The sequence below is a fragment of the Vombatus ursinus genome, unplaced genomic scaffold (genome assembly GCF_900497805.2).
Source record: "Vombatus ursinus unplaced genomic scaffold, bare-nosed wombat genome assembly UNPS02014834.1, whole genome shotgun sequence".
Lineage (NCBI taxonomy): Eukaryota > Metazoa > Chordata > Mammalia > Diprotodontia > Vombatidae > Vombatus > Vombatus ursinus.
In genome coordinates this window covers 110,259-125,710 of record NW_020954612.1, presented here as the reverse complement: position 1 = coordinate 125,710, position 15,452 = coordinate 110,259, and the positions used below count along the sequence as shown (strand labels likewise).

The 15,452-nt window shown below is 41.7% G+C and overlaps 1 protein-coding gene across 1 annotated transcript in view; it reads right to left on the bottom strand.

The window, feature by feature from the left end:
- Window positions 1-662: 662 nt before the first annotated feature.
- Window positions 663-15,452, bottom strand: part of LOC114026244 (WAS/WASL-interacting protein family member 1-like) — a 74,477-nt gene continuing 59,687 nt past the window's right edge. The window contains exon 5 of the mRNA XM_027839901.1: window positions 663-963. Coding sequence (XP_027695702.1) covers window positions 927-963 — 37 coding nt within the window. The 3' untranslated portion in view covers window positions 663-926. The remainder of the gene's footprint in view (window positions 964-15,452) is intronic.

Below are 15,452 nucleotides of genomic sequence, written 5' to 3'. Positions count from 1 at the left end.
TGCAACTGGATTTATTATAAGAGAAATAAACATGTATGTGGAACCCTAAGCAAGAGCAAAGACTTCACAATGCAGACAGAAGCTAGCATATTTATAGCTTTCTGTCTGTTGACCATTATGCTGGTGAAGTGTTTCTTTCTCTTAACCTTTGTAGATCCTTCCCAGGTGGAATTCATGGCAGTGTTTTACCAAATCCACTCTCCATGATGTCTGTGTACCCAGGAATCACCTTTGACTAACAGGTAGGGAAAGAAACAAAGAAAGAAACACTTCAAAAGCATCATAGTCAACTGAGGGAAAGCTAACAAGGGTCCTTGGGCACTTTTACCTCTAGGGGTGCTGCAGAATAGAATCGATTACAAAATGAGATTAGAGTCATTAACCAAGCACAATACAAGTCAGAGTAAAAATGTTCAATATCAGGGGTTAATCCAGAGGAGAAAAACATATGACACCAAGATAATCCAGAGAATTTAGCGTACAAATGCAGAAAATAGAAAAATAAAGGGGTATAATAATGGACATCAAAATTTTTCTTTTTTTAATAATCATATTTCATTTTCCCTAATTACATATTAAAACAATTTTAGACACTTTTTAAAAAGTTGTGAGTTCCATATTCTATCCCTCCCTCCCTTCCTATCACCCCTCCCTGAGACAGTAAGCAATTTAATATAGTGTAAACATGTGCAATCATGTAAAACATTTAATGGACATCAATATTAACAAAAAATTGTCTCCTTGCAATTTAGTACTCCTTCCCAATATCCATTCAATCAGTCCATTTCACACTGAATCTCAGACATCCATACAGTTGTCTGGTCCCTGGCACATCTTTCCTTGGAGCAGTCTGGAAAATAGCATGTCTTCAAGGGCACCACTTCATTGGGTTTCCTTTATCATTTGAAGTTACTGGTAGAGACTCCTCAGATGTTCCTGTTGTTAACCTCTAGAGAGTTCCTTCTAAGAAAGACAAACAAAATTAGGCTGCATGTGCATGTTTATTTCTCTCAAAGCTGGTGAACATCCATATAGACATATGCATGAGAGTTCATTGGCAAAATGAGCTCAAAGGAAGGCCAGTTGAAGAAGACTTAATATCCTTAGAGCAAGGAAGTGTTTCCTTCTCCCTCCCTTCCTGGCTCAGGATACCTGTGTCAGCCAAAATTTTAATTCCAGGATGTCTGTGTTTCTGCTAGCATAAACATAACATAAAATAACAGCAAGAAAGAGGGATGCCATTACTCAAGATAGTGACTAACAAAGGAGGGTCATAAAACTTAAGGGAAATTTCAGATGGGCCAGGTCCTTAGCAGAAAAATGTTCCCAGTCAACAAAATCCAGCAGGAGAGCTTGGGTTCACTCAGAGAGCATGTCTGTTATGCCACAGCAGGCAAAGCATTATGGTAGGTTAAGCTCTGAGTTGGCAAAAAATGTCTTTCTCCTGATTGGTCAATCCAGGTTTTAGGCCCTTCTCGGATGAAGGGGGTTCAAGCTGGTTTGGGAAGGGGGCAAGCTGGTTTACACTGCCAAAATCTCTTACAAAATAGATCTCAGTGCAAGTTGGCACACACTCTCAAAATTTACTTCTCCAATAACTAGTTTATGTTGTGAAAACCAGTTCAAACTGTATAGTTCTGATCTTATTAACAATAGAGCTATAAGAGGAACAGCAAATTAGGATCCCATAGAGAATTTAGGTTATAAATACACCATGCTGTTTCCATCTTCATCTAAACTCTGTACCTGACATAAATACTGTTAAGAACAAGCTAAAGGGTTATTGTTACATTGATCTATGTAACATATTCAGATACAAAGGAAATATGTAAATACCACAGAAGGCAGAACTCTTATGCCTTTCTGAGTTACATGTGTATTTGTTTGATCGCATTGTTTTCTCAGTGATTTACTCAATTTTTTTTACTATACAATTTTTACCTAACTGTTAATTATTTTACAACTCAAAATTTCAATTCCACTTAATTTAAATTAATTCCAATTCTGTTTAATTCAGTTATTCAGTTCTCCCTTAGGAGAGGTAGAGACAGATAAGGATTTAATCCTCACATAAAAAATTGATGTTATAGAATACTTTTTATAAGAAGATAACATTTCAGAATTCATACACACATATAGATTTTACTTAAACTCTCAAGAGTGCCTTCAGAAACATCTGCTTGACTTGAGAAGTGGGGAGATCAAGCAGACAATGGCAAAATAGGCTGAGAAGCTGAAGGCAAATCTCATGGAAAGAGATGGTGGAAATTTGAACATATCTCCTCACAGATGAGCATTCCTATCTTCCATGTGTATTTTGACATATATGAGGACTCACTTTTTCTCTCACTCTATCCATATATCCAAATATCAATATATTCTCTATGTATTTGTATGCATGAATATCATTCCATACTCCCTTGCTGTTTATATTTTAATCCTCATATAGTCTCTCTATAAAGGAATCAATATATATATGGGTTCCCTTTATATTCTATAATATATATACATATATACATATATATACACATATATACATATGCACACACATGAGTTACCATTTATTCAGTGTATACAAATATATTATACTGTCTGTGGTGACTCATATATATGATTATTCATATATCCTCTCTATATGTTGGTATACATGATTATTCATAAACCCTTTCTATATTCCTATATGAGTATTTTTGTGAGTGGTCATTCATTCCATGTTTTCCTACTTACAGAGACCCTTATTCTCTGTCTATATGCCTATAAGAATACTGATAAACTCTATTTATATATAGGCAAAAATCTTCATATATTCTTTCACATGAAGACAAAAAGTGGAATGCTTTTTGGAATATAGAGAGCATATAGGAGACCTAATATATGTGAACAGAGAGAGTATATATGTATATAGATATGTATAGAGAAAATATGGGTTCTCAAATATGAATAGAGAGTGAATATGTGAGTACTCATATACGTAGGAATGGAGGGAATGATTACTAATATTCATGAGGAGATAGAGTTACTTCATACAAGTGAATTTCTAGAAAGAACAAATGAGTTCATGTACATAGCAATGAAAAGAAAGAATCTGTGTATTTATATATATGATATATTCTGTCTTCATATATATGAGTTGTCTTATATTATCTATATATTTGGTTACATACATATGAATGTATGTATTTATAGGAGAGAAGCTCTGTAGTCTTATATGTGAACACATATACATGAAGATACACGAAATATGAAATACACAAGTTTTTTCCTATATATTGGATGATATAAGCATATATAAATATAATCCTATATATGTAGCATTGAAAAATGGTACATTCAGTACTCATAAAGAGGAATAGAGAAAGAGAATAGAAGATTACTCCCTGGTGTGAATACACAGAGCAAAACTTTGAGCATTCATGAATAAGAATACACAAAGCCCCGTGGTTTTGAAGAGGGGTACAGAGGGCCTTCTGGACAGACAGCAGAGGGTTGCTGGGCATCAGTCCTGGTCCCTTGGGTCCTCTCCCTCCATGCTAGGCTGGAACGGAAACAATCAGGTAATCCTGCTGGCAGCTCAAGCCACTTGCAGCAGTGGGGGAGGAGAAAATAAGCCAGAGGAGGTGTTTAGGGAAGGGAGAAATGAGCCACAGAGGGTGTTTAGGAGAGAGAGAGATGTCAGGTGGGAACCAGTGGAGGAAGGAGCAGGGTCGTCGGGTGAGGGACTCCTGCCTTATCAAGGTGGGCACTGACATCACCGGCTGTCAGCACTCATCAGAGAGGAAGGGAAAGGGGGTTGTCCACATTGCCCAGAGTCAGCTCTTCTTGGCTGGTGGCTCCCTGAACACCCCAAGGGCTGGGAGTGGATATCTGAGAGGCAAGAGAGGCTGGGGGACTGACCCAAAGTCCACCTGAGTGAGGCCCAGGTTCCTGAGCATGGGAGATAAGGGGCCAAGATACATAAGCCCCAGGCCACAGGACTCCTGCCCATGGTAGGGAAATGGTACCCAACTGGTCCCTACAGGACCTTGGCCTTCCACTCCTCTGAGATCTGAGATCTGACAATTCATGTGAAATGGGATGGAGGGCAGTACCTCTAGTTCAGGAGGCAGGTCCAGGAAGAACCATGGGCTTTATTCCAGATTTTAGGTTTAGAATAGGACAGATGTTGCTGATTGGGGGCTGCCACAAGGGAAAGCATTAGACTAGCAGGGTTTTTTGGGATGAGGGGGTTATATGGATATGATGGAGGAGTCTGAATGGACTTATAAGTTAGAATAAGATGGACACCTCAGAAGTCATCTGAGTCAACCTCCTCATTTGAGAGAAGAGAAACTGAGTTCAAGAGGAGGGCGGTGACATGACCAAGGTCACAGAGCCAGTAAGAGCAGACCCAGGCCTTAAGGCCAGGTCTCTCTTGCTGGCCATGCTAGCTGGTTTCCATCTTGGCCTCTTCCTCCTCTGACAGTCAAACTTCAGGGGTGGAAGGGCCTTGAAGGAAAGACACTCCCCAGAAGCTTGTGGGCAGATTACCCAAAGAGGGATTTGGGGAGTCTTCAGTTATGTCTGTGAGGTTAAGTAAAAAGTATACTGAGCCCTCCCTAACTTTTGGTCAGCCTGGGATACACAGTTAGCAGGGTGAGCCTGAGAAAATCCCATGCCTTCCCTGAATCAGCTTCTTCCATTTGGGAAACAAAGGGATGACCCCTAGCTGGTTCAAATCAGAGCCCTACTTGAACATTTTCCTGGGACTTAGAAATTTTAGCTAAAGCAAGGTCTTCAGTGAACTCCTGGTTTGATGAGTGATTTGGATATGCGGTATATGGTAGCAGCAGCTACAACTTTGCCAAAGAATGCAAGCCTTTTAGAGGTGGGGAACAAGAACAGCCTGGAGAAAGTGGGATTTGTTGCACTTGAGCTTTCATTGATGTCATGGAAGGTGCAGATTATGGACAGAACAGAGGTATGAATTTTCAGTTGTGCAAAGGGACCTGCTAAGGCTGCAGAAGGGGGCTCTGGAAATCAGGGTGGGAAAGGAAGTCCAAATAACCCCTTGATCTGAGCTCACATGCTCTTTTATTTCCCACCCTGGACAACTCAATGGGATTCTGCCCACAAGGGAAAGAGAACTTCTCGCCCAATCTGCATAGATCAGCCTCATGGACATCTATCACTAAGACTGTAAGACTGTCTCCTACTGCAAACAGCCTGAAGAGACCTGAAGTAGAAGCCAGATCCAATTGTTTGTCAAAGTGAGGCCAGGAAAATAAGAGAACAATTTCACCAGGATTGCTATAAACACTTAATCTATAGGCCCAAACTGATCAGAACAAATAGTATACTTAATAGGAATCCAAAGGAAGGCACAACAGAGAAAGATGTAGCCTACATTAAAACACACTCCAGTCTGACCTATTCCAAGGTGTTAGCAATGCTTGAACAAAGAGTGGAATGGAGGCTAGTATATAATACACACACACTCACAGAAACACTCACTCCCAACCTTACACATACACACTCATGAACCCCCAATACAATCATTTGATAAAGAATTTTCATCAACATCAACTAGTAATCATGGTGAGGAGACAAAAGAGGGTCTTAGAAGTGCCTTCAGAAATATCTGATTGACTTAGTACATGGAGAGATAGGACAGCCAAAGGCAAAAGAGGCTGAGAACTTTATCTCCTAAGAAAAATCTTATGGCAAAGGATTGAGAAGGGAATTTATAATTTTCATGTTAATCTATATGATATGTGTAATGAATATAATAATAATTTCATTTTCTCAAGAGCTGCCTCTCTGGCTCTGGAGTCAGAGGTCACAATGCAGTTTAAACTGATTAATCAAAACTCTGACAATGTTCATAATCACTGGACCTTAAGTGAAGTGAATTAAAGAGTATAGACCCTATTCTTGTCACAGAACTCTAGTTCTCTACTCTAAGAGAGGTGGTCACAACCCCCAAAGACTTGACTCCAGAATTGCTGTGTTGTGGGACTTGTGGGTTTTTCTTGGGGAATCACTAAATGATTGTTTGTAATCCACCTTCCCCAGTTGTGATCTGAGTATATAACCTTTGCTAAGAGAACATTCCTCACTCTGAAACTGATTAATTAAACTACTTGATTACTGGCACTCCCATCTCTAGGCCTGCTTTGTGTGGCTCTGAGCATTCTCAGGTTAGAGACTGGCTCAGTAAAAATCCTGTTAACAGTGTGATGGAAGATAGCTCCTCATATATGAAGATTCCTATCTTCCATTTGTATTTCTACATGTCTGAGTACTCATCTCTTCTCTCTATATGTCTATACGTTTCAGGATCACTATGTTCTCTTTATGGATTATATGTGTGAATTATCTCCAATACTCTCTTGTTACTCACATTTCAGGACTCATATATCCTCTAGATATGAATCAAAATATATGGGTTCCCTCATATATTCTTTATAGTCATATATATACATATGAGTTATCTTGTATGCAGTATATATATATATATATAATATTTTCTCTTGTTACTCATATAAATAATTATGCATATATTATCTCTTGACATATATGAGCATTCAGAGAGTCTTTCTGTATTCCTATATGAGTACTTCATTTGTGAGTATTCATTCACTCCCTTTTCCTGTACATGCAGATACCCTTATTCTCTGTCTATCTTCCTATATTTGAGTCCTGATATACTCTGTATACTCATAGACAGGAGCCTTCATATATTCTCTCACAGGGAGAAATGCAGTGGATACTTTGGGGAAAATAGAGAGGATATAATAGTACTCTTCTCCCTGTATAGAGAACATGTATGCCTACTTACATATATATAACACATAAATGAGTAGAGAAAATACAGGTACTCATAGATGTGAAAAGAGAGTGAATATGTGAGCACTCATGTAGGAGAAGAGAGAATGATTACTAATATGCATGATAAAGTAAAATATGTAAGTCATATAAATGAATTTTTAGAAAAATAAATGGGGGCAGCTAGGTGGTGCAGTAGATAGAGCACTGGCCCTGAAGTTAGGAGGACCTGAGTTCAAATCTGACCTCAGACCAAACATTTGACACTTACTAGCTGTGTGACCCTGGGAAAGTCACTTAACCCTAATTGCCTTAAAAAAAAAGAAAAAGAAATGACTTCATGTACATAGTAATGAACAGAAGAGCATGAGTACACATATGTATGAATATATTCTTTATCTTCATAGATATGAGTTGTCATATATTCTCTATGTATTCATTTACTTAAGTATGAAGTTATACTCTGTAGAAGAGACACTTTAGTGTTATATATGAATTATAGATGAAGATAGAGAATATCTATAAATGAAATATTCAAGTTCTTTTCTATATATAGGATGATACAATCCTATATATGTATATTTGTGTATATATATATATATAGTATAATAAAGAGAATCATTCAGTCCTCATAAAGAGGAATAGAGGGAAAAGGGAAGATAGAGAGGCAATGAATATACAGAGGATAAATTTGAGCTTCATGGATAAGAATATACAAAGTCCAGTGGTTTTGAACTGAGGGACAGAGAGCCATCTGGACAGACAGCAGGGGGTCTCTGGGCATCAGACCCGGTCCCTGGGATCATCTCCCTCCCTGCACCGCTCCCCGAACGGCAACAATCGGGAAACCCCTCGGGCAGCTCGAACCACTTGCAGAGGTGGAGGGGCAGGGGAAAATCAGCCCGAAAAAGTCTGTGGGGGAGGTGAAATGAGCCCAAGAGTTTGTATGGAAAAGGGATGCTGACTGCAAGGAAACAAGTGAGTGGGATGCCTGGTGAGGTTCAGTGGAAGGAGGAGTTTGGTTGCGGAGAGGGGGATTCCTGCTTCAAGATGTTCGATGACGTCACTAGCCATCAGCGCTCAGCAAGGGGGGGGGCAGTGTTCAACTTACCAGACCCAGCTCTCCTTTGCTGGCGGCTTCTTGAGGACACCAGGGGTTGGATATCTGAGGGGCAAGGGATGCCAGGTGAGGAGCCCAAAGCCCACCTGAGGCTCAGGCTCCTGTGCATAGAGGACAAGGGACTAGGAAACATAAGCCCCAGATCCCAGGCCTCTAGCCAATGTAGGAAAATAGGGAAAAAAATCCCCAGCTGGCCCCTAAGGACTTTGTCCTTCCACCCCCCTGGGCTCGGAGATGTGACAGTCTCTGTGAGATAGGGGTGGGGAGAAGGGCAAATGTGGTTCAGGAGCCAGGTGCAGGAAGAGTCATAGAATTTATTCCAATCTTTAGGGTTAGAATAAGAGCAGAAATTGCTGACTGGGGGCTGCCTCAAAAGAAAGCATTAGACTAGTAGGAATTTCTCAGCTACAGAACGGGTCTAATTTCCTAGTATTGGGGGGAGGTAGGGATGTGAGGCTAGAATCTGAATACCCTTGTAGGTCTAGATAGAGTGGAGGCCTAGAAGAGACATCAAAACTCATCTGTCCCAGGTTCTTAATTTAGAGAAAGGGTATCTGAGGTCAAGAGGAGGACAGGGACATGGCCAAGGCTCCAGAGCTATTAAGGGACAGACCCATACCTTCAACATGGGTCCCTCTTGCCTGCCAGGCTAGCTGGCTTCCATCTTGGCCTCTCCCTCCTCTGACAAGCAAGGTTTGTGAGCTGAAGGTCCCTGAGAAGGCACTCTGCAGAAGCTAGTGGGCAGGTTCCCCATAGAACTAGGTGTTCTGGGAGTCTTCAGTTCTCTTTGTATGGTTAAGTGAAGGGCAAACCGAGCTTTCCCTCCCCATTCTCAACCAATTTTGGATCAGCTTGGGATGCACATTAAGCAGAGTGAGCCTGAGCAAATTCCATGCCTTCCCTGAATGGGTTTCTTCCACTTGTGAAATAAAGGGGATGATGGCTAGTTGCTTCACTCAGAGCCCTACTTGAACATTTTCTTGGGGCTTCAAGGTGTTAGTCTACATAAGGTGACTGCTTCCTGCCTGCAGAGAACTCCTGGTTAATGGTGGAAAAGTGTGCCTTGGACGTGCTGGATATGGAAGCATATACACAGAAATATTGAAATGCATAGACTTCCACACTTAGACACGCTCCTATACACTTATGTACCTCCGGTACAATAATTTCACAAAAGAAAAAATTAATCTCTATAAATTGGTAAACATGGTGAACAGACAAAAGATTGTCTCCAGAATGTCTTCAGAAAGATCTGATTGACTTGGGAAGTGGAGAGGTCATGCAGACAAAGGAAAAACAGGTTGAGAACTTTAACTCCTAAGGGAAATCTCATGGAGAAGGATGGTAGAATATTTTAACATATCTCCTCATAAAAGAGCATTTCTATTTTCCATTTTTATTTTGACATGTATGAGTAATCACCTCTTCTCTTACTACATCCATACATCTGAATACTGATATGTTCTCTTTATGTATTAATATGTATGAATATTCCTTCATACTCCCTTGATGTTCATATTTTGGTGCTTGTATATCTTGAATAAATGAATCAATATATAAAAGTTCCCCCATATACTCTAGATAGTCATATATATGTACACATATATACATATATATGAACAAACATGTATTCAGTGTATATAAATATTCTGTTTCCTCTTGTGATTCATATTTAAGATTATTCTTATATTCTCTCTATATGTTGGCACATATAAGCATTCATAGAGACTTTCTATTTTCTTGTATGAGCACTTTATTTGTGAGTACTCATTCACTCCATATTTCTCCACTTGAAGGTAGACTTATTGTCTGTCTACATGATTATGGATATACCTTGTGTAACAGGGTTTTTTATATATTATTTGAAAGGGAGAGAAACAGTGGAATACTTTTAGGAATATAGAGAGGATATAAGATAAGTAATACATGTGAATAGAGAGACAAAATGTATACATACATATCTATATATAAATAAATGAATAGGGAAAATATGGGCACTCATAGATATGAATAGAGAATGAATATATGAGTACTCACAGGCATAGGAGAAGAGAGTGTGATTACTAATGTTCTTGAGGAAATAAACTGTATGTCCTATGAATCAGTTAGTAGAAAAAAATGACTTCATGTATATAATAACGAAGAGAAAGAACCTGAGTACTCATATACATGAATATATAGTTTCTCTTCATATATATGAGTTGTCATATATTATTTATATATTTTACATATATATGAAGATATATTTTATAGGAGAAACATTCTATAGTCATATATGAGTACATACAGATGAAGAAAAATTTCATATATATATATGATATATACAAGTACTTTTCTATATGTGGGATGATATATGCATGGATAGATGTGTTCTTATATATTTAGGATTATAAAGAGAGCCATGCAGTATCCCTATAGAAGAATAGAGAGAGAGTGGAAGATTATAAGAATATAGAGGAAAATTTGAGTACTCATGAATAAGAATACACAAATCCTTGTGGTTTTGAAGAAGGTGACAGTGGACTGTCTGGACAGACAGCAGTGGGTCGTTGGGCATCAGTTCTGGTCCCTGTGATCCTTTCCATCAGTACCCAGCTTCCGGAATGGCAACAGTCAGGTAATCCCACTGGCAGCTGAGACCACTTGCAACAGCAGTGGAGGAGGGGAAATGGGCCCGAGTCCATTGGGGAAGCGGGAGGGATGCTTACTGCAGGGAGGCTGGTGAGTGGGTTATGCCTACAAATTGCCAGGGAAGGTAGGGGCAGAGTTGTCGGGAGGAGGACTCCTACCTCACAAAGGTAGGCACTGACATCATCAGCCACTGGCGTTCAGCTTGGAGTCCACCTTGCCCAGACTCAGATCCGCTTTGCTAGGGTCTCCCTGAGGACCTCGAGGATTGCGAGTGTATATCTGAGAGGCCAGAGATAGCAATGGACCAGCTCAAAGTCTCTATGAGCATGGGAGTCATGGGGCCAGGAAACACAAGCCCTGGACCCCAGGACTGCTGTCCATAGTAGGGAAATGGTCCTCAACTGGTCCCTATGAGACTATGGCCTTCCACTCCCTTGGTTTTGAGGTCTGACAGTCCCTGTGAGATGGTGGGAGGGTGGCACCTCTGGCTCAGGAGGCTGGTCTGAAAGAATCATGGGTTTTATTCCAATCTTTAGGATTAGAATAAGGGCAGAGCTTGCTGATTGGTGGCTGCCCCAAGAGAAAGCATTAGACTAACTGGGTTTTCTCAGAGAGAGGACAGGATAGTTTACTAGCAGGGTAAGGGTGGTGCATGGTGAATATGGTCATAGGGAGGACAGTGTGAATGAGTTTGTAGGTTTGGATAGGAAGGAAGCTTAAAAGAGACCTCAGAAGTCATCTAGTCCAACCTTCTTATTTGAGAAAAGGGTAACTGAGTTCAAGAGGAGAGAAGGGACATGGCCAAGATCACAGAGCCAGTAAGGAGCAGATCCAGACCTTGAGCCCAGGTCTTTCTTGCCTGCCAGGCTAATTGGCTTCCATTTTGTCCTCTCCCTCCTCTGACAGCCAAGCTTCATGTGTTGATTATTCCTGGAAAGACACTCTCCAGGAGCAAGAGGGCAGGTTCCCCATAGATCTAGGGGTTCTGGGAGTTTCAGTTAAGACTGTAGGGTTAATGGGGCAGCTAGGTGGCACAGTGGATAGAGCACGGGTCAGGGATTCAGGAGGACCTGAGTTCAAATCCGACCTCAGACACATAACACTATAACACTTACTAGCTGGATGACCCCGGACAAGTCACTTAACCCCATTGCCTAGCAAAAAAAAAAAAAAAAAAAAAAAAAAGACTATAGGGTTAAGTGAAAGGCAAACCGCGCCCCACCCCCCACCAATTTTAGTCCAGTGTGAGAGGCATATCAAACAGGCTGAGCCTGAGCAAATCCCATGCCTTTCCTGAATAGCGTTCTTCCATATGTGAAATAAGGAGGATAACCCCTAACTGCTTCACTCAGCGCCCTACTTGAACATTTTCCTGGTGCTTGGAGGTATTAGTATACATAAGGGGTCTGTTTCCTCCCTGAAGAGAACTCCTGGGTAATGGGGAGGAAAGTGAGCTTTGGACATGCGGGATATGGTAGCACACAAAAAGAAACACTGAAAGTCAACACACTCCGGGATACACTTATACGCATACAATTTCCAAGACGGAGACAAAAGGCCGTCTGGTCCTACAGCAGAATGTCGCTGGGCATCATTCCTGATCCTTGGATTCCTCTCCCTCCGTGCCCGGATCCCGGAATGCCCGCAGTCAGAAAACTCCACTGGGAGCTCGAGACACTTGCAGCGGCGGTGGAGGAGGGGAACATGAGCCCGAGAATGTCTTCGGGAGAAGAGAAAATGAGCAGGAGAGGTTATGGGGCAGGGGAAAATGCTTCACAGAGAAAGCAGGGGGGTATGGGAAAATGAGCCCGAGAGAGTGTGTGAGGGAGGGATGCTGCCTGCAGAGACTGGTGAGTGGGACCTCTATTGGGAGTCAGTGGAGGGAGGGACGGGGTTGGCGGTTGGGGGGCTCCTGCCCCTCGAAGGAGGGCGCTGACGTCACCAGGCATCAACGTTCAGCAGATGGTCCACTTTACCCTAAAGACCTTTAGATTTGGATATTCGAGGGCAGAGAAATACCAGGGCAACAGCACAAAGCCCACCTGAGGCCCAGGCTTCTGAGCATGGGAGACAAGGGGTCAGGAAGCATCAGCCCCAGACCTCCGGACTCCTCCTCATGGTAGCGAAACGGTCCCCCACTTGTCGCTAGGGGACCTTGTCCTTCCTGCCCTCTGGACTCTGAGATCTGACAGTTCATGTGACGTGGGGGTAGAGGTGGGGATAGGCACCTCTGGTTCAAAAGGTAGGTCCAGGAAGAACCATGGGTTTTATTCCAATCTCTGGGATCAGAATAAGGAAAGAAATTACTGATTGGGGGCTGCCCCAAGGGAGAACATTAAATTAGCAGGGCTTCAACTTATCTGTTTGACTTAGGACATGGAGAGATAGGACACTGAAAAGCAAAACAGCCAGAGACCCTTACCTCCTAAGGACAATCTTATGCAAAAAGAGGGTGGAAGATTTAGACATATCCCCTCACAGATGAGGATTTGTATCTTTCATTTGTATTTTGACATATGGGTACTGACCCTTTATATCTATATCTCTGAGTGTGAATATTTTCTCCTTATGGGCTTAATGTATTTTTACTCCTTTATTATTCATATATCATATGAATACTCATATATCATATCTTCTTATTAATCAGTATTTATATGTGTTCCCCATATTTTGTCTATATTCACTTATATACAGGAGCAATTATGCAATCAGTGTATATAAATATACTCTATTGTCTCTTGTGACTCATAAATATGATTATTCATATATTCTCTCTATATCTTGGCATATGGAGGCTTTCTATATTCTTATATGAGTACTTCATTTATCAGTACGCATTTGCTCCCTATCCCTCTACTTATAGACACCCTTATTCTCTGTCTATATTCCTACATATCAGTCTTGATATGCTTTGTGTGCACATAGACAGGAGTCTTCATATCTTCTCTCACAGGGAGGGAAGCAGTGGGACATTTGTAGGAATATAGAGAGAATATAGGAGTACTTTTATTTGTGAATGGAGAGAATGTATACATACATATATATAAACAGAGAAAATATGAGTACTCATAGATGTGAATAGAGTGAATATGCTAATTCTCACTTATGCAGTAATTGAGAGAATGATTACTAATATTTATGAAGAGATAGAATGTGTAACTAATATGAATGAATTTACAGAAAGAATAAATGACTCCTTCCTAGTTGTAATGAAGAGAAAGAACCTGAGTACATACATACATGCACATATTGTCTGTTATTGTCAGATATTACCTATATATTACATAAGTATGAAGTTATATTCTATAGGAGGAACTCCAACCTAATGTATGAGTTATATATATGCATACATACATACACATATATATGATGAAGTCCTTTATAAGCATAGATGAAGTTAGAAAATATCTAAATGAAATATTCAAGTTCTTTCCTTTATATAGAATGATATAATCTTATGTATATTAATCATCCTATATTGAGAAGAGTACTCATAAAGAGGAACAGAGAGAGAAAAAGAATGATACCTAAGAAATGTATATAAAGAAGAAAAATGTGAGCTTTTTTGAATAAGAATATACAAAGCCCAGTGGTTTTGAAGACGGAGACAGAGTTCCGGAAGTCTGGACAGACAGCAGGGGGTTGCTGGGCATCAATTCTAGTCCCCGGGGTCCTCACTCTCAGCGCTTAGCTCTCCAAGTGGAAACAGAAAATTCTACTGGCAGCTCGAGACACTTGTAGCGGCGGTGGGGGAGCAGAAAATTAGGCAAAAAGGTGTTTGGGGGACGGGAAAATGAAAACCGTGGGAGTGGGGGAAGAGGGGAAAATGAGGCCGAAAAGACTCGTGGGGAAAGAAAAACTGAGCCCGAGGAGAATTGTGGGGGAGGGATGCTGACTGCAGAGAGAAAGGTGAGTGGAACTTCTGGTGCGGGGCAGTGGACAAAGGGGCGGGTTGGGGGACAGGGGTCTCCTGTCTCACCAAGATGGGGACTGACGTCACGAGACATTAGCACACGACGCTCATTTTGGGGTTCACTTTGACCAGATTCATCTCCGGTTGGCTGATGGCTTCCTAAGGACCCGGAGGGCTACGCGATAGAGGAGCGGAAAATGGACCAGAGAAGATCTTTGGGGGCTGGGGAAATGAGCCTCAGAGAGTGGGGTGGGGATGGTGACTGTAGGGAGATGGGTGGTTGCGATGCCTAGTGGGAACCAGTGGAGGCAGGGGCAGTGTCGGAGGTAGGGCTACTCCTACCTCGCCAAAGAGGGCGCTGACGTCACCAGCCAGTGGCAATCAGCGGGGGTCCATGTTGCCCAGGCTTGACTGGTGGCTCCCTGAGGACCCCGATGGCTGGGAGTGGATATCTGAGAGGCTAGAGACCAGGGGACCAGCCCAAAGCCCACCTGAGGCTCAGCCTCCTGAGCATGGGAGACAAGTGTTCAGCCAACATAAGCCCCACAACAGCAGGAATCTTGCCCATGGTAAGGAAACAGTCCCTAACGGGCACCTACTAAACTTTTGCCTTCTCCCCCCCCCCCCACGAAATCTCAGGTTTGACAGCCCCTGTGAGATGGGAGAGTGGAGGGGGAGAGGGCACCTGTGGTTCAAGAGGCAGGTCCAGTAAGAACCAGGGGTTTTATTCCAATCTTTAGGGTTAAAATATGGGCAGAACTTGCTGACTGCGGGCTGCCCCAAGGGAAAGTACTCCACTAGCAGGGTTTTCTCAGCTGCAGGGCTTGGGGGCTACTTTGCTAACATTGGCAGGGGTATATATACGGGGTTAGAGTCTAAATGGGCTTGTAGATTTGGATAGGATGAAGGGCCAAAAGAGACCTCAGAGCTCATTGGGTCCAACCTCCTCATTTGAAAAAAAAAGGATAACTGAGCTCAAAAGGA